Source organism: Falco punctatus, assembly GCF_963210335.1.
Source record: "Falco punctatus genome assembly, chromosome: 1".
Taxonomy (NCBI): domain Eukaryota; kingdom Metazoa; phylum Chordata; class Aves; order Falconiformes; family Falconidae; genus Falco; species Falco punctatus.
The window spans coordinates 60,642,104-60,664,915 of NC_137580.1; the positions used below are offsets into that span (position 1 = coordinate 60,642,104).

At 34.7% G+C, this 22,812-nt stretch overlaps 1 protein-coding gene across 2 annotated transcripts in view; it reads left to right on the forward strand.

Annotated features, from left to right (window-relative positions):
- The window catches only part of TUSC3 (tumor suppressor candidate 3), a 161,958-nt gene that overhangs the window by 89,497 nt on the left and 49,649 nt on the right, over positions 1 to 22,812 (forward strand). For both annotated transcript variants that reach the window (XM_080373911.1, XM_080373910.1), the window contains exon 6: positions 7,059 to 7,148. In XM_080373911.1, the coding sequence (XP_080230037.1) occupies positions 7,059 to 7,148 (90 nt within the window). The remainder of the gene's footprint in view (positions 1 to 7,058; positions 7,149 to 22,812) is intronic.

A 22,812-nucleotide genomic window follows, 5' to 3' on the forward strand; every position in this document is an offset into this window, starting at 1 on the left:
AAGGTCTTATGTCTGAAAGTATATAGCAATTAATCATGCCGTTGACCCAAGGCTTCCCATTTTCAGTCATTACCGTTCTTTTGCCTTCACAATGTTGTCAAAGCCCCATACTGCAAAATGATGTTTTAGCAGAGCTCATGCAGTTACTAGAAGTCCTTTTGGTTTTATTCCGACCCACACAGACATACAAGTTAACGTAAGTTCTTTTTGGTGAAATCAGCAGGGACTCCAGATTGCAGGCTTTTGCACAGATCACCTCGGTTCTGTAACATGACTAGAATGTGTCAGGATCCATAGAAGAAAATGGACAGTTGTTCATATATTCATTCTAAGGTGTTGTGTAGTTATGATTCTCTTGCATGGTGCCTTTTTCTACCAGTGAAACTTAAAGCTACACTTTTCATAAAAACTCATTAGAAGCAAAAATGGAGAAGATGGTGTCTGGTTAAGGGGAGAGAGTCATGCCTAACAAAATGCTTTTATGAAGGATATAAATAACTAATAAATACTTAATTTTAAAGGATTATATTCTTCATGAATATTTTTTTCTTTTTGAACTTTAGAAAAAAAATTAAACAGGGAGAGCCTGGCAAGATGCATAAAAACTACAGGAAGCCCATGTTTTTGACAGGGGTATTGCAATTATTTTGTTCCTTATTGGCAGTTCTTTTTATAGATGTTGCAGAACTGAGAAAGCACAGGAGCTTTGTTCTAAAAGCTGTAGCTTTAGGTTTTGGTGCTTTTTGAGGAGATGTACTACTAGAAAGCCAGCATTCATTAACCATATGAAAAATAGCATTTTTAATTTCAACTGAAATTCTTTCATAGATATCCTGGAATTCAGTAACTGAAAACTGTTTCATTACAAAGACAAATCTCTTATTTTGTTTTCCTTGCTTTTTAGAGCTTCTTAGTTTGCTTTGAAGAGCCTTTACGATGATCTCAAAGATCTCTTCCAACCTAAGTGATTCTATGATTCTATGCTCCCAAATGTTGTATTCTTTTTATTTAAATGAAAAATGGAAAGTGCTGCTCTGCCTGATTGAATGATCTCTTCCTAAAAATTAGAAAAAGATTTTCAGCATGAAGTGTCTCTGCTTTTTTTAGCAGCAGAAGAGCAGAGGATCCCAGAAATGTTGAAAAAAAAAATATATATATATAAAAATATATATTATATAAATATATATCGATACCAAAAAGCTGTGTCTCATAGATAATGTTACCAGCACTGTTTTAGGAGAATATTTAGGAATGCAATTTTTAGTGATCCATCTAATGGTTTGGATAGACTTTCAGTAGCAACACCAGAGCTTTCATCTCACACATTGATTCTAATGCCATTTCACACAAGACTATTGAATTTGTTTTGTCCTCAACGTTAATTGTTCAACAGCAATGCTATTAGTTTTATCCCCTTGTTGAAGCACTGCATGCAGACTTTGGTAGTATCTTGTATGCCTTAGGCATTTTTGCTTACAGCATTACCCAGAAGAGTTTTAGATTGGTAAACTAGGACAACTGGGTCACGGTACATAATATCCCAAAAGATGTCTTTTGAGATCACATCCAAAATCTATCCCCTAGATTATTTTAGACTTTAATTCAAATCCTACTGTTCATCTGGATATTTTTCCCTCTGACATGCTGACACAAAGATGAGGACGGACTCCAGTCCTTAGATATTTGCAGAGTCCTGTCCTTTTATACTGATAACACGAAGCAATTCAGATTCTTGTCAAGACTGTTCATTTCTTAAGCAGGGAGAATAAAAGGTCAGATGGTATAAACTGGGCAAATTTCTAACATTTTAGATAAGGAACTGCTACGTTTTAGACAAGAGTAGTGTTGCTGAGAGTTTGTTTGGTTGGCTAGAATGTGGACTACTAGGGGCTTTTTAAAGCATTTTCTTTACCAGGCTGTGACTGTGGGTTTCTGCATGTAATTTTCAGTTTTATTTTATGTGTATATTTCAGATTTACCTGTATAACTGCACAATCTGGGGAGGCAAAGCCTGCTCAGATTAGAAGGCTGCTGCCTAGGAGTTGACTCTATTGGGCAAAATATGTCAAGTCACTTGAATGAGGAGATAAAGCATGTGTTTACTGTTGTCATAACAGTTAATGGTTATGAGAAATGTGTTCTGTGCTGATACACTCCACAGTACCTATGCTATACAGTACATTCATCATCAGTTACTGCTCCAAAAGAGCTTGAAGGGTATCATGGCTACTAGTGGCTTCTTTAACCCCTGGTGGGAATGAGGATATAAAAAGTAATGTGTTTCACTCAACGATACACCTAGAAAATGTCAGACTCTACGTGAGTAGATAGGCATCTCAAGAGAACAGCAGTAAATGCAGGTTATTAATTTCCTTTTCTTTCCATAGTTAGAGGTTTTAGAGATGCACAGTGCCTTTTAAAGATACAGGAGCCCATTCTCTTTGCTTCTGTGTCGTACTGTCCTTGAATTGTATATCCCTTAGAACTCCAGTAAGTGACAGACTGTCATTCAGAAATTGAGTACAGATCTTGCAGCTCTGTAGCCTTCATTGAGTACAAAAACAAAGTTAAACTTGATAAATAGGATTAAATTTCTTTAAAATAATAATTGTGAAATGGCTGAAACTTATATATACAAAACAGTATAGAAATTAAGTACAAAACTGGCTCTCTGATTCTCTCCTTTTTTTGAAACCATGCTTGAATTTATATTAATATATGAATGTAGAATTTAAATTTTTTTCTTGTTACAAAGTATTTGCTGTGTTCTGAGTTCTAAACTCGCAGAGAAAAGTCTAATGATCTGCTTCGTATAGCATCTGCCATTAAGAAGCTTCACTTAAAAATGCATATCAAATGGCTTTTTAAGCCTGTAGTAATTTTGTTTATTAAACTGGCAGATATTATTAAACAAAACTTATAATTTTGAGAAAGTTATGTATTAAATCCAAATCATTTGACAAAGCTTGCAAAATCAAGAACAGTTGAGACATTCCGCCCATGTACCTGTAAAGTTGTGTCATGCTAGCAATTCAGTGTTCTGGTGGGACTCTTGATACTTACTTACCCTGCATCAGTTCTTAGGAGCCTTGTGGTACACACAGGTGAGCTCAAAGCCGTTTCCCTCTTGGTGAAACTAAAGCTGAAATCATGCACTGTGAAACCATGAAGAAAGTACCACTTGCAATTAGTTAACAAGGACATTGTGTAGTACTGTCTATGCATACAGTGTACTCACCTAGACTGGTAGTAGGGGTTAACTTCATTGCTACTACAGATATCCTGTGGACATTTGGTCCTGGAACTATAAGATGTTGTAGAAAATCGTTGTTCCTTCCCTCTCCATACTACACCAGCCAATAATGGAGGTTTACTTTGTATACTTTTATCATTTGGATGCAGAGTAAGATAACTAAATCTGGAAGCTCCTAAAATAGCTAAACCCTGAACTCCCCTGATAATTCAGGTAGCATGCAGCAGCTAAAGTGTTGTTCTTGGAGCATGACAAGGAGAAGGAAGGGAGCAGGGGGATGAAAGGGGTATCCGTGGTACTCTTCTCTGTACAGCTACTGAAGTCCAGACTCAACTCTGGATAAGTGGAGTTCAAAGTCTTTCTAAGTGCTCAGAGAAGAACACCCCAGCTTGAATCTTTTCCTGTTCTACAGTTTTCACCCTTTGTACTTTGAGATGATCCAAAACCCCTGCAGAATGGGGCCCTTTCTCTGCATATGAATTGTTCCATTGAAATAAATGCAATATAAACCCATAAGGTAAAAATGAAGTCATTAATCACGTGTCACAGGTTGCTTATTTGTAAGAATGAATTTGGTGAAGTTTTATCCTGGGAAACAGCAGCTTACAGTAACAGAGTGAACAAGGTGTTTCAGAAATTTTGGATCCCAAAGCGTGGGATCCTATGGAAACTATGGGGTTTGGAATGGCAACCCTGGTGTATCAGTGTGATGTGTCATGTCTCATAGATACATGCATCTGTTCTACAAATAAGGGTGTGTATTTCAGGAGTATTTTAGAAACAGTAGAAGTCTGTTGTTTCCAATGCTTTTTTTACCCAGATGATTGCAATAGAACAGAACACAGCAAAATGAGCTTGAATGTCAAGTGCTATCTGTAGCATAACAAATGCTTCATTAAGGGATATGAAGGAAATGCTCTCTTCTTAGGATACTTTAAGTAGTTGCAGAGTGGAAGAGGACAAGGGAGAAGGTGGAGAATGTTTTTTGGCTCCTGAAAAGGTCATTTTGAAATACACGGTAAAGAGGTGCATGGTGAAAGGAAATCATGGCAGATCCAGGATTTGGTGAATTATATTAGTTTTCTCAGACACTTAACAGTCTGAACTGAAGAAGTATGAAATGAAAGATGACTTCAGGATAAGCAAACATATTGTTAAGTCTTTCCTTTTCAATAATACTAATACTTGGAATTTTTGTTTCTCCCTACTGTTGTGTCTTCTAGATATTTTTTGTTAGACGCTACTATGTTGTGAGACAGTGTATTTGTGTTGGCAAGCATTAAAGATCTTAAGTAATTTGAGAGATGTATCTGTTTTAAAGTATATGACTGTATATAAACTGGGGTAGGATTTTTCATCTTTCTGTATGGATGCAAATTTGACCCTAGAGAATGTAAATTATATACAGTAATTTAAGAATGAGTAAAATGACCTGTCATGGAAAACTCACTTTGAGAGCCACAGTTTGTGTACTCTATGTATCTGTTCTTTTAATGTGTTACTTTTCAGCTAACATTTGGCTTTCAGAATTCTTTCATCTCTCTTTTGTTACCCATGTTTTCAGTTTCTACACTTTTTTACTTTCACATAAGCAATCTCCTGTGTGATTCATCACCAAAATTGCAGTATAAATTTATCTGCTAAAACAATCTGCAAGGTGTAGAAATAACTGTTACCCTTTTCTAGTAATGTAAGCATATACGCTCTTCATTTCTTTGCATATTATTAATTAAAACATAATCCATTTCCTAGTAATCACTGCCAGTATGCTTTCATCTGACATATTAATTGCATTATTGTTGCATTGCAAATCTTGTTAAGGGTAAAATGAAATACATCTTATATTTAAAGGTACGTGTAATGAAATCTTAACACTGCAATGAAGAATTATTATTAAACCCGATAGGAAAATGTAATTTTTTTTCATAATTGTCTTTTCCTTTCTATTATAAGGCCAAAAAGTCTTAATAGTAACACCATGATTAATATTCTTATGCACACACTTTCTAGTACCTTTGCCTTTCTCTGATGTCACAGTTACTCTTCCACTGTTTCTCTCTGGATCTTGCTATTATTCGTTGGCTTTGATGTGGGGAGGGGGTGCTATGGTGAGTTGTTCCAGGTTCTTTGCTGGGAGGAGTATGCTGCTGCTGCTTTCTTCCTCCTTGCTCTAGGGTCCATTTGGAGCTACTTTTACACTTTGTGCTTCCTTCACTGATCTGCAACTACATTTTACATCAAATTTTACTGGGAAAATGGGGATTGTCTTACATTGGATGCTTGTCCTTTGTTCTCTTTGTTACTCTAAAACTGGTTTTGACCAGTTCCTGTATCTGTTGCCTAATTCACCATTGGAGTAATATTTATAGGCTTGGGGTCTCTATTGTAATCCTGTGCCCCCTTTCTTATCATTCCATACTGGTACATGGCATCCTGTGTTTCCACTTTTATTGTCTCTGCTGTCATCCCATGCCTACACCACATGAGTATGTTGGTCATAATTGTTTCATCCTTAGTAGAATAGAAAAAAAAATACTAATATGCCATACAAAAATAAGCAAAAGTAATGTAAACTAGCCATAGTGACCTGGTCTTTAGAAAAAAACCTGCTGTTTCAGCTAAACAAATTAAGAAAAAACAACAAACATCTGGGAAAGCCAAGACAGGTGTAGATAAAGCCTGTCAAGACTCAGTCCTAAGGCCTTGCAAAGTTTGTTCAAATCCTATTGCTAGAGGTGACGATGCTGCGTTTATGGGGAACACAGAGCTACACTAGCTTACATTTGTTTCATGAATGTTACTAAGCATTCTTTAAAGAAAACTACAGGTTTTTAAGTAAACCCTGGTTTAGTTAACCATCATGGTATGATTTATATTTGTGGTCCATCTGCTTAAGTCACTATGGCTATACTGTGCTGGTGGGAATATTGATGTACAGTAAAAATCAGCATACGTGTAAAAACTATAATTAAATTATCTTGGAGCTTTTGTAAGCATTATCTGTACTGATAAGTCAGAAGACACTTAGATAATCAGTGTTTCCCATTTTGGCTTTTCCAATTTGGTAATAAAAAGATACTATATTTTCCTCTTTAAGGCAGTCATAATGACTCTTGCTAGGACTATGATGTCATGTAGATTCTACAGTATAACTTTCTACAAGAATGATGTCAATTTTTACAGTTGTCATACAACCCTAACCTAACTTCACGCTTCTTTCCATAGGGAATTTCTCTTTTCCCCAACTCAACCATTGTTACTTGTCATAGCTAGAATCAATCACAGTCATACAGGACATAGAATGAGAATTTCATTAAATGGAACAGACTCTTTTTTTATGACTGAATTTTTTCTTATGTTTTTATATATAATTTCATCCACCTGAAAGCAAACAGTTAAGCTAAACATTTGTATTGGAATAGAGGCAGAAATCATTTCATGAAAGGTTGTATAAATCTTGAACACTAGTTTGCAGAACATTTGCAGTTAACACCTACATCTGTGAGCACTTTTTGCTATATAGATGTGTAAATGTGGCAATTCCAAATGCACATAAAGACAGGATTATTTCAAATGAAATTTTGAAAATCTCTGTCTTGAGCTAACTCATTTTCTAGCAGAAGTCATTAAGAATTTTGAAAGCAACACATGTGAAAACCCTATCCTAAAAATCAAATAGAGGTAGATACTCTATTTGATTCGGTAAACAACTGCTTATCTAAAATGAGCATCACCAGCTGAATGCTTTTCTATTCAATTTGTCTGGGTAAATAAATGGGTATATTTTTTTTCTGTTTTTTTCTAGTGTGTTGTATTTGCTATGACATCTGGTCAGATGTGGAATCACATCCGTGGACCCCCATATGCACATAAAAATCCTCAGAATGGACAAGTGGTGAGTTGCTGCTTTTAATTTTATTTGGAGGGGAATTATTATCTAGCTAGTCACTTCCTGCAGTGAATCTACAATTTAAAATAATTGAAGTTCCATAGCATTGTGTCGGTCTGTCAGAATCTTAAATCTCCCTTTGCAAGCAGAATCTGTTTTGGAACTTCAAATGTTAGGAAAGTGCCATAATCTTTGATTTGAGCAATGACATGGGTGGCCGTTTTTCAACATTTTCTCTATCCGGCTGTAGTGAATGTGTTATAAAATGCTCCACACCACACAGTTTCCACTCCCCAAAGGTAAATGGATATTGTGTCTTTTTGTGAGGGAGCATGTTTCTACAAAATGAAAAGCATGTTTATTTTTTCTTCTTTTCAAGCTCCATTTACACAAACCTTTGAGATTTGTAACCTCTTATCTTCCTCTTTCTTGAGCATTTTAGTTGGAAAAGGAGTTGGCAAACATTTTGATGTGCTTTGTACCATTTTTAGTCACGCCTGTAACTCTTCCACACAACTTTATGGAATGCTTTTTTTTCTATATCTCTTTACTTCATTTTAAATTCTTTATCAGCTTTACTAAGAAGTTACCACTAGTTGACTAAAACCAAAATTATTGTTACATCCTGCTACTGTTGACTTTGAAGGAATTCTCTTACTTGTTCTTTCCTGCTCGCCAATTAGCAAATGTTCATCAGAGTTCAGAAGGAGAAACTCTCTTTGTGTCCTGAGAAGCTGTTGCACGTAGAGTGGTGCACTTCACTCATAAAAGGGAAGCAGCAATATGTTTATTGGTATAAAACAGCAATTTAACAGAGTTTGATAGTAAATGTGACAGTGGTTTAACAAGATTCGATGGAAAGGTACACTTAATGTTTACTGCACAGAGGTCAGGGTTAAGACCAAACTGCCAGGCAGACCCTCCCATTGAGTCACGAGGTTCAGGAAGGATGTCCTTGCATTCTAAACTCCTTCTCATAGGGGAGTTTAGGTGCCGCTAGATCCAGCCTTAGTCTCAGGCTTGGTCAACAGTTTATATCTTAAGGGTTGTATGTGCACAATCAGTCCTTTATACCACTTAGCTAAAATTTCAGTTTAGCATGCTAATTAATCACTTATTGAGAATCTTTTGTGGCAAGGAATCTCTCAGCCTTGAGGAGTAACCTCGAGAGGCGTCCCTACTCAAGGGGACATCCTGTCTTGCATCCCACTGCCACGCAGGATTGCTCAACGGGCCCTGGGTGTCTGCTATGTGTGGAGTAAGAAAATTGGCTCATAGTCGTATTTGCATACTTACTGCTGAAATTGGTTTCTTTCAAACTTGGCTTGAGTTGGAAGGGCACATTGTTCAAATTAGCTCTTGGCTATTTTGTCATAATCTGTCTCCCCTGAATTCACAAGGTAAAGAGGACCTTGGCTAGTGTCTACCACTCTTTGTTATTTACCACTTTTTAAGCAAGTTGTTGGGATGGAATCTATGAAACTTGCAGTGAACTTTAGTGGTCAGGGGGCTTTTTTGTAACTAGTGGCCTGTCGGGCGATATTCATCTTTGGCTATTACTAGTTAAAGGAGACTGATGTATGTCTTCAAAAAATAATTTGGAGCTCCCTTTGTGTTGTGTCTTAATTGGAGTAGCCAAAAATGACGGTTCGAATTTGATTACTAATCTGCTTTTTATCAGGAATGTTGTAGCATATTGCTGTCATAAAATGACATGATTCCATCTGTCAACTTTGTTACGTGGAAGTAGAATTGATAGTGTAATAAATAATCTCTGTAAAACATTGTGTTTATAAAAATTTAGAGTTTTTCATTGCTGCCTTGCAGTATTAAATTTATGATGCTTTCCTACGGAACAACAGAAAGGAGAAATACTGCATAGGAAAATCACCGTTTGTGACATATTAATTTTTACCATATCCTGTTTTATATATCTTGCCCTTCTTAAAGACTGTTTTCTGAAGCATACCCTACATTAAATAATTTTAAAATATCCTTTTAATACTTCCTGAATTTGTGCCATCTTGTCTCAGTTTTCAGAGTGTGAACTCGAATCCTGAGTCTCTGAAAAGCTACTAGTTTGGGAGTGTTATCATACACAACTAAATAATGAAAATAATGATAAAGATGGTTTTAAGTTCTAGATACTAACCTACTGTATTAGTCAACATATGTTCTTTTCTGGTGTTGCTCCATTATATGACTTCAGGTAAGTTATTTTGTGCCTCTGACCCACTTTCTTTCCTTGTTTATATGCATCAGTACTTTCACCTCCTTGGAGCTATGTCTATGTCAGTAAGTAAAACCAGTCAGATTCTAAGAATTAAAAAAAAGTATAGGTGCAGGATCACCAAGTTTCTGATTTATTTAAATATAAATCACTGACCAGTATAGCTGTAACTCAAAGCTCTGCTTTTTACCAGTGCTAGAAGCTTAATAAGTATTCTATAAACCTTTACCTTTTTTACGTTGTGGCTTTGGTTGTGGGGTTTTTTTCCAAATAACACTACTGAGCATTTTCCTGTTGTGTTTTTCTACCACTTATCTATGTTCCCTTGAATTTGAAGTCATAAAAGTGCTTATCTAACACTTCTGTGAGAGTTATTCAACCATGATATTTCACTGTAACACATTTTGCATTGTCAGCAACTGCTGTCTTTACATCTGGATGAAATTTAACTCCTCACTTTCTTTCCAATGTCTAAGATTTAGTACCAATTCTGAATTTACATGCCAATTTTGTACAAGGATTACTTGCATGTAATACTCTGAAACTTTGTTACTAGTTTTGCCATGCAAAATTCTGTTTTTAAGAGGAGGCATAAAATAGCTCACAAAGCTTAATTGTTTTATTGTTACGTTGTAACATTAGTACATTCATATGTACTAATTCTTAGCTTTTCTTATTTCATAGGAATTAGTGGTTCAGTTCTCTACTAGCCATAGAGCCTGATACGCCACCAGACTTTGAAAGTGATAACATTCTGTCTTTATAAACTGTTCCTTGCCTCAGGTATCTCCTATTATTTGCTCTGTTCTTGTCATAATTTTAGATGACACTTCATTTCTTTTCCTTAAATTCCTATATTTTTTTTCACAAGATGAAAAGACACTTGTTTGCTTCACTTAAAACAACACAATATACTGGTTGCCATTATCTTGTGCAAATAACATTACTGGTTCTTAAAATGTTTGGCTAGTGCACTGCATTTATGATTATTTCCTTGATTACGTAAACTGCTTCAAGTCCATGATTGTATTCTTTGAATAGAGCTTTTAAACCATATCTTTGTAGTTCTGTGTGGGTCTGTTCTGTGAAGTTGATGTGCTCTCCTACCGAGGTTGTTGCAGTTATTTCCTTTATTCCCCATTGCCATCAGCTAATTTCAGGGTTTGTGTCCACATGAAAGCAGTACCAAGCTTTTATGTAGGAAGCAGAGTCACACATTACTGCTGTTCTTTATTTCAGTTCCAGTTTAGGTTGATGAAACTGGTGCCATTCTTCTGTCTTGACACATTGTTTATCTTTTGTATTTCTGAAGTTGTCCATCTTCCTAATGATTTTAGGCCTTTACTGGCTGTGTGACACTAAAATCTGTACCTATTTTACCAGGATTGCGAGTGAAAATTAAACATCCCATTGGTGTCTTTATATAAGCATTCTTGGGAGACTTCTAGTTTTTATTAAGAGCTTGATTTGTGTAGAGCTGGTAGTGAGACAAGTAGAGAGCTGGAGAAAGCAATTATGTATTTTTGAGCCTTCTGCAGAGGTAGTTCTCTTGCTGTATAATTGACCTAATAGCAAAGAATTCTCATTAGCTTTTCATCAGCTTTTAAACAAATAGCAGCAATGGCTAAGAAAGCATTTATCTATCCAAGGATTAGCAGCTTTCTTTTTTTTTTTTTTTTTTTTTTTTTGTACAAATTCTAACATTTTTATTGTGCATTATGCTCAAGATTGCATCTTTAAAATGGTTGAAAGTTTGCTGTAAATGAGAACAGGGCAAAGGACAAGCTTGATCTAAAATATTTAATTAAGATGGTTTTGAAACCTTGTATTTTTTTTTCCTTCTCTGAGAAGAAGTTATTGGGAGTTGGGAAAGTTTTTGTGTGAAGAGGAAAATACAATATTTTTATTGTCAGGTAGTAGGTAAGCAGATGCTTTGTGAGATGGATAATGGTATTAATTGCCACTATAGTAATCAGATTTTTTTTTACATCTTATATTTTAAATTGTTAAAATTGCTTAAAGGTAACATAAATTATGTCCTTAGGAAGTAATTTATATCTGTTTAGCAGATCTTTTAGATAGAACACCTTGTAATATCAGATCAAATATAAATATTTGTTCAATTGTGGAGTTTATTCAGTTTTCCTTTTTTCTACGTACCTTTCAGTTTTACAACCACTGATCTTTCAGGAGCAGTCTCTAAAATATAAATTTTTTAATGGTCTTATTGATATGTACATACTAATCTGTATGTTTCTGAAGCTAAATAAGAAATATATTTGACTGTTAATATCATTAAGGTACTCTGTAAAAAAATATGCTTAGAATATTGAGATTCTTAATTCATATTTGTCTTCTACTGCTAAGCAGGGCAAAATGTCATTTATTAAATTATATGCTTCTGTGTTTTCTGACATGATTTTTTCATATAAGTCTAATTAAAATAAATGGAAATGATTCCTGGAACAGCTTTAAAGAATGACTCTCCCTTTCAAGATCATTAGGTGACAGTAAATACATCGTCCTTTTGCCTTCAATCTCTCTGGAAGCGTGTTTTTAAAGTACAGTCACCAAGATTGTATTTATAATGCATGACTTTTCTGAAGGGGGCCACATTGCTTGGTAGCAGTTTCAATATATAGAAAAGTCACTTTACTGTGTGATATGTTATGATATATTTGTCTTGTTTTGGATAAAAAAAAAGTTCATTTAGGTTATTATGTCAATATCTAACATGATATCCAGATTGGTGTCACTTAGACCACAGCAATATTTTGGTGCATCAGTTGACAATAATCACAACCATAGTGCTATTGAAAATGCTTAATGTTTTATTGGAATAGCCAATTATTTAGGTCAATATGCTTGATAGAAATGAGAAGTAGGTTATTTAAGAGTGTATTTAATGAAATGGCTTTCCTGTGGTTATCAAAACAGTGAGTCCACTCAGAAGCTGCACCTAGTAAAGGGTTTCTTAAGCCTTTAATTTAAGCTTCTGTATTGATTTAGTCTAAAAGCAACAATTGGCAGCGTAAGATGTCGAGCTACTATAAAACAATCTTAATTCTGTTAACAGGTCAGCACATTAACAAATGGGCAAATCATGTCTAAACTGGTCTTTGGAAAACTGTAAGACAACTGTCCTAATTTTTGAGTTGGCAAGGATGATTGTAGCTGGCATTTCAATGCCTTCCTGTATAACACATTCCTACCTTGCTATTAGAAAAGGAGGAAACCTTACACAGTATCTGGTACCCTTTTTTATAGTGGAAAAAATAGGAGGTCAGAAAATGATTGTGACAGAAGGGTTGCTCAGAATAAGGCATTAGAATCTCTAAACTCTTAAAATGGTCAATTCTTGAAGCATGTGTAAAAATTCATATAGTACCATTGTATTGCAAGTACTGCCGTTTCGGGTGAGTAAAGATGGAGCATGTTCCCATCAAGTAAAACTGGATTCTAGACAAGTAATCAGGCAGCAATTAGTTTATCATGATAAAATCCAATAAAATAATAATAAAAAAGTTAGAATTTAATTGCTGCTTGTAACAACAGAAATCCAGTTTTAATTGACTGATACCACTTCCAACTAACAAACACGCTTCCACTCCCCCCACCCACCTTTTGCTAAGTGTAGATGGGCTCCTAGAAGCGATTTAGTTTCATTTGAAAGAATTGTTTTGTAAAGAACAGCTCTTTTTATGTCAGAAGTCAGGAAGAACTCAAATATGTGAAGTTATAAAGTATTTGAAGATAGAATGATAATAAAATACAGATTTTTTTATTTTTTTTAAGACAGAAAAACAGAATGACACAAGGGAAAAACCTGTTCATGTTGTTCTGTTACTACTAGAAAAAAACAGACATTTCCTTAAACCCAGTTTGAGTGTCAGGTAGGAATCTAGATTTTCTGTCTTCCTGGACTTTACTTGTTGTGTAGATGTTCAAAAGTAAGAGCCTTCTCTAATACAATAATTTTGATTGCAAGGTACCTCTGAGCGTTGTCTAGTCCAGTTGCTTGTTCAAAACTGGTCAGGTTGCTCAGGACTTTGTCTAAGCAAGTTTTTAATATCTCCATGATTACAGATTTCCCAACCTGTTCCAGTGTTTGACTATCCATATCATTCCTTTAATTTTACCTTTTAATTTTTTTCTTTTTTTTTTTAATTCCTCAGGAACAGTCAAGGTAAATTTTATCCTTCTCTTCAGTAAAACCAGATTTAGCTAACTTCTTAATTAGAATCGAACACTGACTTAGCCCAGCAGTATACCTCTCCAGAGATCCTGACAGCATACCTCTGCTAGTGGCACTAGTACTATTATGTTATCACTACAGTATCCACACTGGAAACAAGAAAGCCTGCAGTAGTCGTAGAGAATTTTTGCTGTATAGATTCTGTTCTCTGAATAGAGCTGTGCAGACATTCTTCCTGTAGGTATTAAACAGCTGTTTTCTTCTAAAATCTTGTAAATTTTCAACAACTTTGAGAGGGTGGAGAAGCAAGAAGAGAGGAAAAAACTCTGCCATGTTTTTCCTATTGCACAACACAGTCTTTCACTGCTTTAGCTGGATTATTTTGTGAATCTTCCTGTTCCCTGCAGAAAGATGATCTGTAGTACGAGGGTGCAGATGTTCCTCTTGCTGAAGTAAAACTTTGGCAGTTGGGAATTGTCTTGTGAATTACTAAGCAAGTATCAAAATATTTTTTATCCTGCAGAGCCATGTAGAGTTAGAGACCTGGTCCATTTTTCCATTGGAGAGCTCTTGCCTCACCATACAGTTTTGCTAGTAAGTGCTAATGCTGTCATTTCAACGTAACAGATTAGATTTCTTTTATGTCTGTGAACAATGTCAAGAGAAGGAACGTGCATTTGAGTGTGTTAATGTAAATGAAGCAGCGCACTTCAGACAGTCCTTCATGGACTAATGCACCCATAATCTCTGGTTCAGAGAGATACCTTTTTATGGTGATGATTCTTTTTATGGTAGTTATTCTTTTTATGGTGGTTATTATTTATTGAACATAAAGAACTTTTAATACTTTTAAAAAAAAAAATCTGCAAGGCAACAGTTAATTTGCTAGTTGAAATTTTGATAAATATAAAATGATTTTTGCATGCTTTCATGGAAACAACAATTATTCTGACACTTTTTTTCATCTAGCTCTGTTACCAACACTAATCCCTTTCATTGGCTAACCTTTCCTGTTTACTGACTGTTGCTGAAGGAAGAAGCAGTAGAATAAGACCTAAGGACTAAATTAAAAGACAAACTAAAAAGTATTATTGTAAATGCAGATTGTTCTTCTAAGCGTCTAAAAAGCAGCAGAGTAGTCCTATACATCCCACCTTTTAAATATCAGATATTTTTCATTGCTCTTGGACAAAAAATGGCAGGATATCTGTATTTTGGTTTTCTGTTCTTTGAATCATTAATAACATTTTTTTTAAAATATATGTTGAGACACAGATCTTGTAGATAATATAGTGAGGACAAGCACACATACCTGTTTTAATTATTTTCTTTAGAAATTGTTTTGAAGAATTATGGACATTCACAAGTTTAATGATTATGCCAGTATTGTTCTTCATACCATTCATTTTGAGACTTAGCGTCCTATTCTTGAGCCTTTTTTTCTCTACTGCCTGTCTGAACTCAGGTAAAAGAGGAACTTTTACCTCAAAAAAAAGAGGTTTTGCTTCTGATAGTGTACTTGGATAGGCAAAACCTATTTCTATACAAAAATTAAAATAGAATACAGTGGTACTTGGGAAGATTGTACTTTGAGCAGGATGTGACAATAGATGCTCTGGTAAATGCAAGGGTTGACTATTGGGTTAAACATTTGGTTTTGTGGGGCGCAGGGGGGGTTTCTACAGGGTTTTTTGTTTTGTTCAAGTCAGTGGTAAAATTACTACTGATTTTTATAACAGTAGAGCTATTGAAGGCGCCTTTGAAAATTTTATCCCAGGAACATGTATGTATTCATTTGTCTTTTAGTACATTAATGTTGCAGTAGCAGAAATGAAATTTGGTCTAGCTTTAGAACAAATAATTAAAATCTTCAAATAAATTAAGGATCTGGTTTCCTGAATTTTTGCATCTCTGAGATTAATTTATACAGTTTATTTATGTAATTTGCAATGGATGGTGTTTTACTTCTGTTTATTACAATGGTTGTAAATATAAAAGAATTTGAATGTATGTATATACTTTCATCTTCTTAGTTCTACTCATTGCAATGTATCTTGAAAATAAAAAAGCTATTTCAAGGAATATACTTACGGAAGCTGTAACGCTTATGCCATCACAAATGCTATACAACATGTGTGTAAAGTTAAAGCTTTCTGCTGTTCTGTTATTACCAAAAGACAAACTCAAACTAAACTATTGGGATTTTCTAGAATATACTCTACTGTGCAAACTCTAGTCTTAGAATTTAGGATCTTGGTGAAAAGTTCAATTTATTTAATTATTTTTATATTAGTTCAATTAGATTTTGCTTACAAGGATAGCTTACATGGCTGTTACATTATCAATGCATATATGTCGAAGCAGCCATTGCTAAGTTAATTGCCTTGTGGTGGCTGTGTATGTGGTAAGCTATATGTATGAAAAAAGTCACCAAAAATGTTTGAAAGTGAATTGCTATTTTCCAACTGCTCCATCTTCCTTGGAGGATGAGGAGCAGAGGATTTAACTTCTATCCAGATTGCTGGTCAGGATTCAAACTCTATGTCCACATTGTTGAGAAACAAGTTCACAACAGGAGTAGACTTCACACAAACTTTAGAAAAAGGAATTATTTTCATTTTGCGCTACCCTTTAGACAAGCACACTCCTGTCTGCCACTTAAAAAGCCATTGCAGAACTGCCATGTGTATTGGTTAGAAAAGTTGGTCTAGAGCCCTTCTTAGGAGAGTTTGCTTCTGCATAACACAATTGAGATTGATCTGCCCTTTACATGTTTTAAAGGCATCTTGCATCAAGCTAATGTGATTGAAAGAAGTGGGTTGAGGAGCAGATTTAATGTACCTCACATTTTCTTAGTATTCAGTACTTACAGAATTAAACTTTCTCATTTATTAGAAATAGACGGTAGTTCTTGTGTACATGTTTGTACTGAAAAAAGGAGGCATTTCTCACTGTTCCCCTTAAAAGTCTATTGATAATATTTATATGAAAGCTGTTAGAGGCTGAAGCACTTTAAGAACAGTGCAAATTAAAGAGAATTCTTTACTGAAGTTCTTGCAAATCTAGGTTTTGAGCGATAAACAAAACAGGGAAATAACCTTCATGTTCACAGGTTCTCAGGTCACTTAACATAGCAGAATGCTCCACATGAAGACAAAATAGTGTTATCATTTAAGAAGGAAGTTGCCTGAATTTACCAGCCTTTCACACTGCTAATATAGGTCAATGGAATGAAAGAAGAATTTGGTCTATGATTTTTAAAAATGTAATCAATATTTAAAAAAAATATTTCCAAGCAAAAATTATATTCATGTGCCTTTTGAACATTCATAATTCTGTAGTTCATATTAATCAGACTGAGTAATCCTTGTCAGATAGTCGTTCCATAGTCTTTTCTGTGGCTAAATACCAGAGTTGTAGAATTAAACTGAAAATTGTTTTTTCAATTGTTGTTTTATTTGCCTGTAGACAGGAAACACTTCAGTTATTGGTATAATGAATGAACAAACGCCATCTGATCTTGTCCAGTGCTGTCATTTAAGATATTAATGCTGGAAATGGGGGGAAAAAAGACATAGATTGTCTTTAGAATACAAGTAGGCGTACTGCCACTAAAATTCTTTATGTGTAAAAATAAAACCTTAAAATTGAGCTCTGGAGTCTGCAGAAATATTTGGGCATAGTAGTACTTGCAGCCTTTCTGTGTAGCACTGAAGAATCGGAGAGAGTTTTGTCAGTGTTAGCTACTTTACATACTGAATGTGCATTTCACAAGAAGCATGATACAGTGTGGAAATGCAAGTATTGGATCAGCTGCACAGTTTAAGAATGGATTTTAAGAATCTATTTAAGAACCAAATTGAATTAAATTCATGCTGTTAGTCATTTAATATCCCAATAATAGATCACTTGCATTATTATTAATTATCTCTGGAAAATACAGAACCACAAGGACATGATGTGAATGTATACGCCGCTTTAGACAGTGCTCACAGAAGGACCATAATGTGTTAGCTGCTGTCATCTTTCCACTATATCCCTCCCATCCCTTAAATTCAGGCCTACAAATGATTTGCAGACCTTGAGTACCTGAAAAAACAAACACAGTACACAGACTTTAATTTGTATTTCTTCTGGCTTGTTTCTTCTATTTCCCTAATTCTACGAAAATATTGGAATGCTTCATTTAGTGAAGAACAAGCAATTGAAACACCTCCAAACCAGCCTCTTAAAAGCTGAGGGAAAAATTCTGGAAGAAAAAGATTAGAGAGACATTCAAACCGCTGTTACTCAGAGGATTATTTTCTGTATAAATTGAAGAACATACCTTCCAAAAAAGATAGCAGGTATAGCACAAGGTAGAATGAATCCTGAAAATAGACAGCACAACTGAAATAGTAATCACACAACAGCAATTGGAAAAGGAAGAGGGCAACGGGAAAAAAAAAACCAAACCAACAAAACAAAACAAAAAATCAAACAAACCAGAAACAACTTTCAGCAGAATCCTGGATTTTACTGGTATAAGTGACCAATACACATCTGCTGATCTATTTAATATCTTTAGAATGAGCCTCTTTTTGGTGGAACTTACTCCCTTTGAGAGTTAGAGCACTGTAAGTTTGGGTTATTAACGTAAATATACTTCCAAGTTAACAAGTCCTGTCAAAATGCATAATACTGATTTGAGATTTTTTTCTTTTTCCTTTCCCCCTCAGTTTTTTCCAGTTTGGGGGTTTTGGTTTTTTTTTTTCTGCATTTGACCATCTACGCAATTTCCTATAGCTCTGATCCAGCAAATAACTTTAACGCTTAATTCACAGTGCGTGAGTAAGCCATAGTGGGAGAGCCCTTGTACATTTTCCAGTCATGGGCAAGTGCATCTTATAAAAAAATCTTTGACTTTAATTGAGATTTGCTCCCTGATTTGTTTTACAGTGCTGTTGTACCACCTTGTGTATTCAAATGAAACTTCTCTTAATTGTTGGGTGGATTGCAGATGCAATACTTTGTAACTTGATTTTGACTTTATTTTTTAATAGGCAGATACATTAATTAATCATATTCAGCCCATACTTATATAGTGGATAGCTTTTTCCTAGCTGAGTTCTTTTCAGATAATGAGAACATAATTTGTGGAAATCCTTCTGACTTCTGAGGCTTATAACTTTCATTTCTTCCCATGTAATGTAGTGGTAGTTTTTTCCTCTGTTCCCTTCTGGCAGCAGCTGAATTCATTAGTACCTATTTTTGCACTCCTAGTCATCAACTTGAAACTTAATAAATTAGTCCCCAGATCTAGAGTTTCTTTATGTGTTTTTAAACAGCTTATTCTGTCTCCCATTGAGCCAGTTATTCAGCCTGCTTATAGTGTTTTTCCAGAGTCATTTTTCTCCAGCTTTACATGTAACAGAATGAATTGCCAAAGTCCAGAGAAACAGTAGCATGTTTTCTTTGTCAAGAGGATTAATTACCTTAAGAAAGAGATTGTGCCTGATGAATCTGGTATCTATCTCTTTGTAATAAATGTGCTTTATTTCATCTTATTTTTCATATGTTTAATTGTCCTTCATGTGTTTTAATTGTTCTTTATTTCAAAATTTATTCAGAAGCATTTCATGTTATTGAAATCTAACTTCCTTTATTCCAGAATGTGTTTAGTTTCTATGAATGTTGTTCTGTAGATTTACTCTAACATGCTCAGATAGACTTGGCTACAATATAGACATAAAAAAATAAAATTGCTACTAGGCTTTAAGATTTATGTACTAGTTTTGGAATCCTGCTTTTTGAGTTTTACTTCAGCTTTTTGTGGTATAGATGCATTCTGTCAGCTGTGGACCCTTGTATTCCTTTTATTCATTATAAACATTGCTGAAAACAGAATTCAGAAATCGAGTCATTACCACCCTTTACTGCATATTAACTTAGTCACTTGTTCTCTGTTTTAATGGCTGAAATATGAGCTATCTGTTTTCATTTCATTTATGGGGCCACCTCAGATTACCTCCTGACAACTTTCATTTTATTGCTAAGCTTCTTGATCTTTTAAAAGGGAAATGTATTTGCTAGTCAGTCTCTTACTATTCTTTCTAAGTTCTGGGTGTTCATTGTATTCCATTTGTGATTATTAATTAGGTCTGGAATCCTTCCCTGGAAGGTCATCAATTTATTTTTAACATGTGTGGGATACAGATTCAAAATTATTTAAACTGCTAGTCTCTGAAACATGCAATTCACTGAATTTTTCTAGTGTAGATGGCTTTCCTCATTAATTTTCATTTCAGTTGAAATCTTTTGAAATGTAAAAATCTTAATTTGAAAGTTTTAAATGTGTTACCATTAATCTTTCAGTTTAATTTACTGAAGCAACTCAGGTCGTATTATCTGAAATTATTTTATACTTCCTGTGTCTTTACAGTGCCCTTTCTTCTATGAAAAAATGCGCTAAAAACATTATTGCTTCTTGTTGAAACAGTGGGCAACTGAGGATAGAATCTTCCAGATGTCACATACCAATCATTGAGGTCTGCTTTTAGTGGTATCTGATTCAATTCTATCTAGAAAATTACTCTCCAGTCTACCATGAAGAGTTCCTTTTTGGAATGCTTTTCAGTTCTTCAGCTCTTTAGTATTCTTCTCCATTAGTGGGGCCCAGGTTTTCTCTTAACTTTGTTCTCTTCCTCCAAAGCCTGAAAAGTTCTGCTGAAGCTCAGTTTGTATTCATTTCCATTTTTCTGTGGATTCACCTGCATCTGTGCTTGGTTCAGGTAAGAGGTGCTCATTTGAAGCCCGTGCCACCTTTATTTCCCACCTTCTGTACTTTGGTTCACATTACACAAAGCACATGGGCTATGAGCCTTTTGCATGAAGTGAAGTCAGCAGGTGGACTCCAGTTCAGCCACTACACTCCCAGCCTGCTACTGGTTCATTCAGTCCATGGGTCAAAGAGGAACTAGTGTGAAGTAGAACCACTTGAGAAGTATATAATCTGGATATAAGCTTTGGTGAATTAATAGGCGCTACTTGCTAATATAAACATAGCATTTGAGTCCTCAGCAGTTCAACATAAGCATCTTTACATCAGTAATGGTGGTATTCTTCCAGTCACATTTTGAAATTTGTTCTGATGTGAAGGATAATGTTGAGCTGGAGGCTCTGCTTCCATGAAGACGTTTCAATCACAGATTTGCATCTGATACCCCTGTTCCTAGGAGGCGTGTCTTACATTTTACCAGACGCATTCTGGTAATGGATCGTCAAATGAATGTGCAGAAAGAGCTTTGGGTCATGTCTGTTGCTACCTTAGTAGCTCTGTACTGATCTTTTCTCTGTTTCCTGAAAAGACTCAACTTCAGTAGGCTCTTCAGAATCTTGACTTAAAAGCATTGCTGCCTGCTTTCCTTTCATACTTTTAAGGCTTTGGTAGACTGTATGTCAGATGAGAAAATATGTATTCTGAAAAGTCTACTTAAGTTGAAGATCTTTCCTCTTCAATCTTGTAATTTTCTACTGACAGTGGAAATGCCTTATTGAATGAATGTTTAGAAAATATGACTACCAAAGGGTAAAATGTTTGTGGGTTTTGTTTGTTTTTTTTTTTTTTTCATTCCAAATGTCTAAAACAATTTTGGTGTTGAGAAGAGATTCTAAATAATGTGTCATGGGGGTGGGTCTGTAACAGCCAACAAATTCAGAGAAATTATAATGAATTCTTCAATTTTACATCTTTACTTAACCTTAGGTCTTGTGCAGATAAGGTTGATACAATTTTTGGTTAATTATCAAATCAACATTTTCTCAACTGAGAAATTTTGAAAGTAACTTAATAACTAAATTCTATTAATGTGTGATAATAAGAATTTTAAAACATAGGGTTCTTTGTACATTTCAATATGGAATTTCTATCATATTTTTAAGAAGTATTACAGTGGGTGAATTCTGGCCCTTCTGTCATATATTTATTTTTCGTATGCTGAGGATAATTTTCTTAATATGCTATGAATATAATTTTCCTGCATTTAACAGGTCATACGAGAGAAGTATTTTTGTTTCCCCATATTTATGGCTTTCAAACAAAATATTCAGTCCTTTAATATTTTTATAATTCTCTATAACTCTTGATTTAAATTTTAGTAAAAATACATATTCAAGTTGATGTTTAGATCCTAGATATAAACAATTAGAAAAGCTCAATCTTTTAACAGAACTAACATATACCTTGGTGTGTATAGATACTTTTCCTAATGGCAGTGCTTCCTCTTTTCATTTTAAAGGTCAGTTCCATTATTCCTGATGATTTTATTTTAATTTGGTAAGCTAAAAATAGGGAGGAGAACACTTTCAACCATACAGACATTGCATTTTAATATCTACCCATTTCTCAACAGAAAGTTTGTCAGAAAAGGGTTGCTAGATGGTATTAAAAATACCAGTTTCAAGGGAGACAAAAGAGTAACCTTCAAACTTTTTCTGACTTTGTCTCTTATCAGTCATGCAAGTGTCAGAGTCATAATGTGAATAGTCAAGAAGGCTTTGAATTGTCAATAGAGGAAGTTTCCTCTTTGAGGTTATATTCGCTGGAACAGAAGAGATAACACTATTATCAGTGTTTTTATAGTGTAGCCAATTTCTCATTGCATGTACTGAAATGCAGTTTTTAATACAGTTTAGATTTTAGTATAATGATAAATATGTCAGACTGTTAAACCAAATTCTGGGTGTTTCTCTCAGTCCTGATGCAGTATGGAATTCTACTCTGGTCTATTTCAGAGATTTATGATCATTTTCTGGAAAAAACAAAAAAAAAAAAAAAAAAGGAGTAGTAATTTTCAAATGCATTTCTAACCTTCTTTTTAGGAAATTGACATTAAATATGTGTTTCTGGGATGTATGTTGAATTGTCAGCCAGTTGGGACTTTAAAGTTTAGCACTGGAATGCAAACATACAGAATAAAAGGTAGCTCACTGTCTAATATACAAATACCATTACAAGCTATTTGTCATCACTGTAGGATGAATTTTTATGCTTTTTTTTGATAAGGCATTGACGCCCTGTGTTTCAACTGCTTAGTCTGTGAATTGGTTTGAACTGCTGTTCATGGGCTTGTTACTTTTATTTCTTTTATTTTGTAATTGGGCTAGCTAATGCACAAAATCTCAAAGCATTCAAAAGTATTGTGCAAATTTTGCATTATAATACTATTGAGCTAAAATTTTACATATGGCCTGGCCCCCTTCAAATT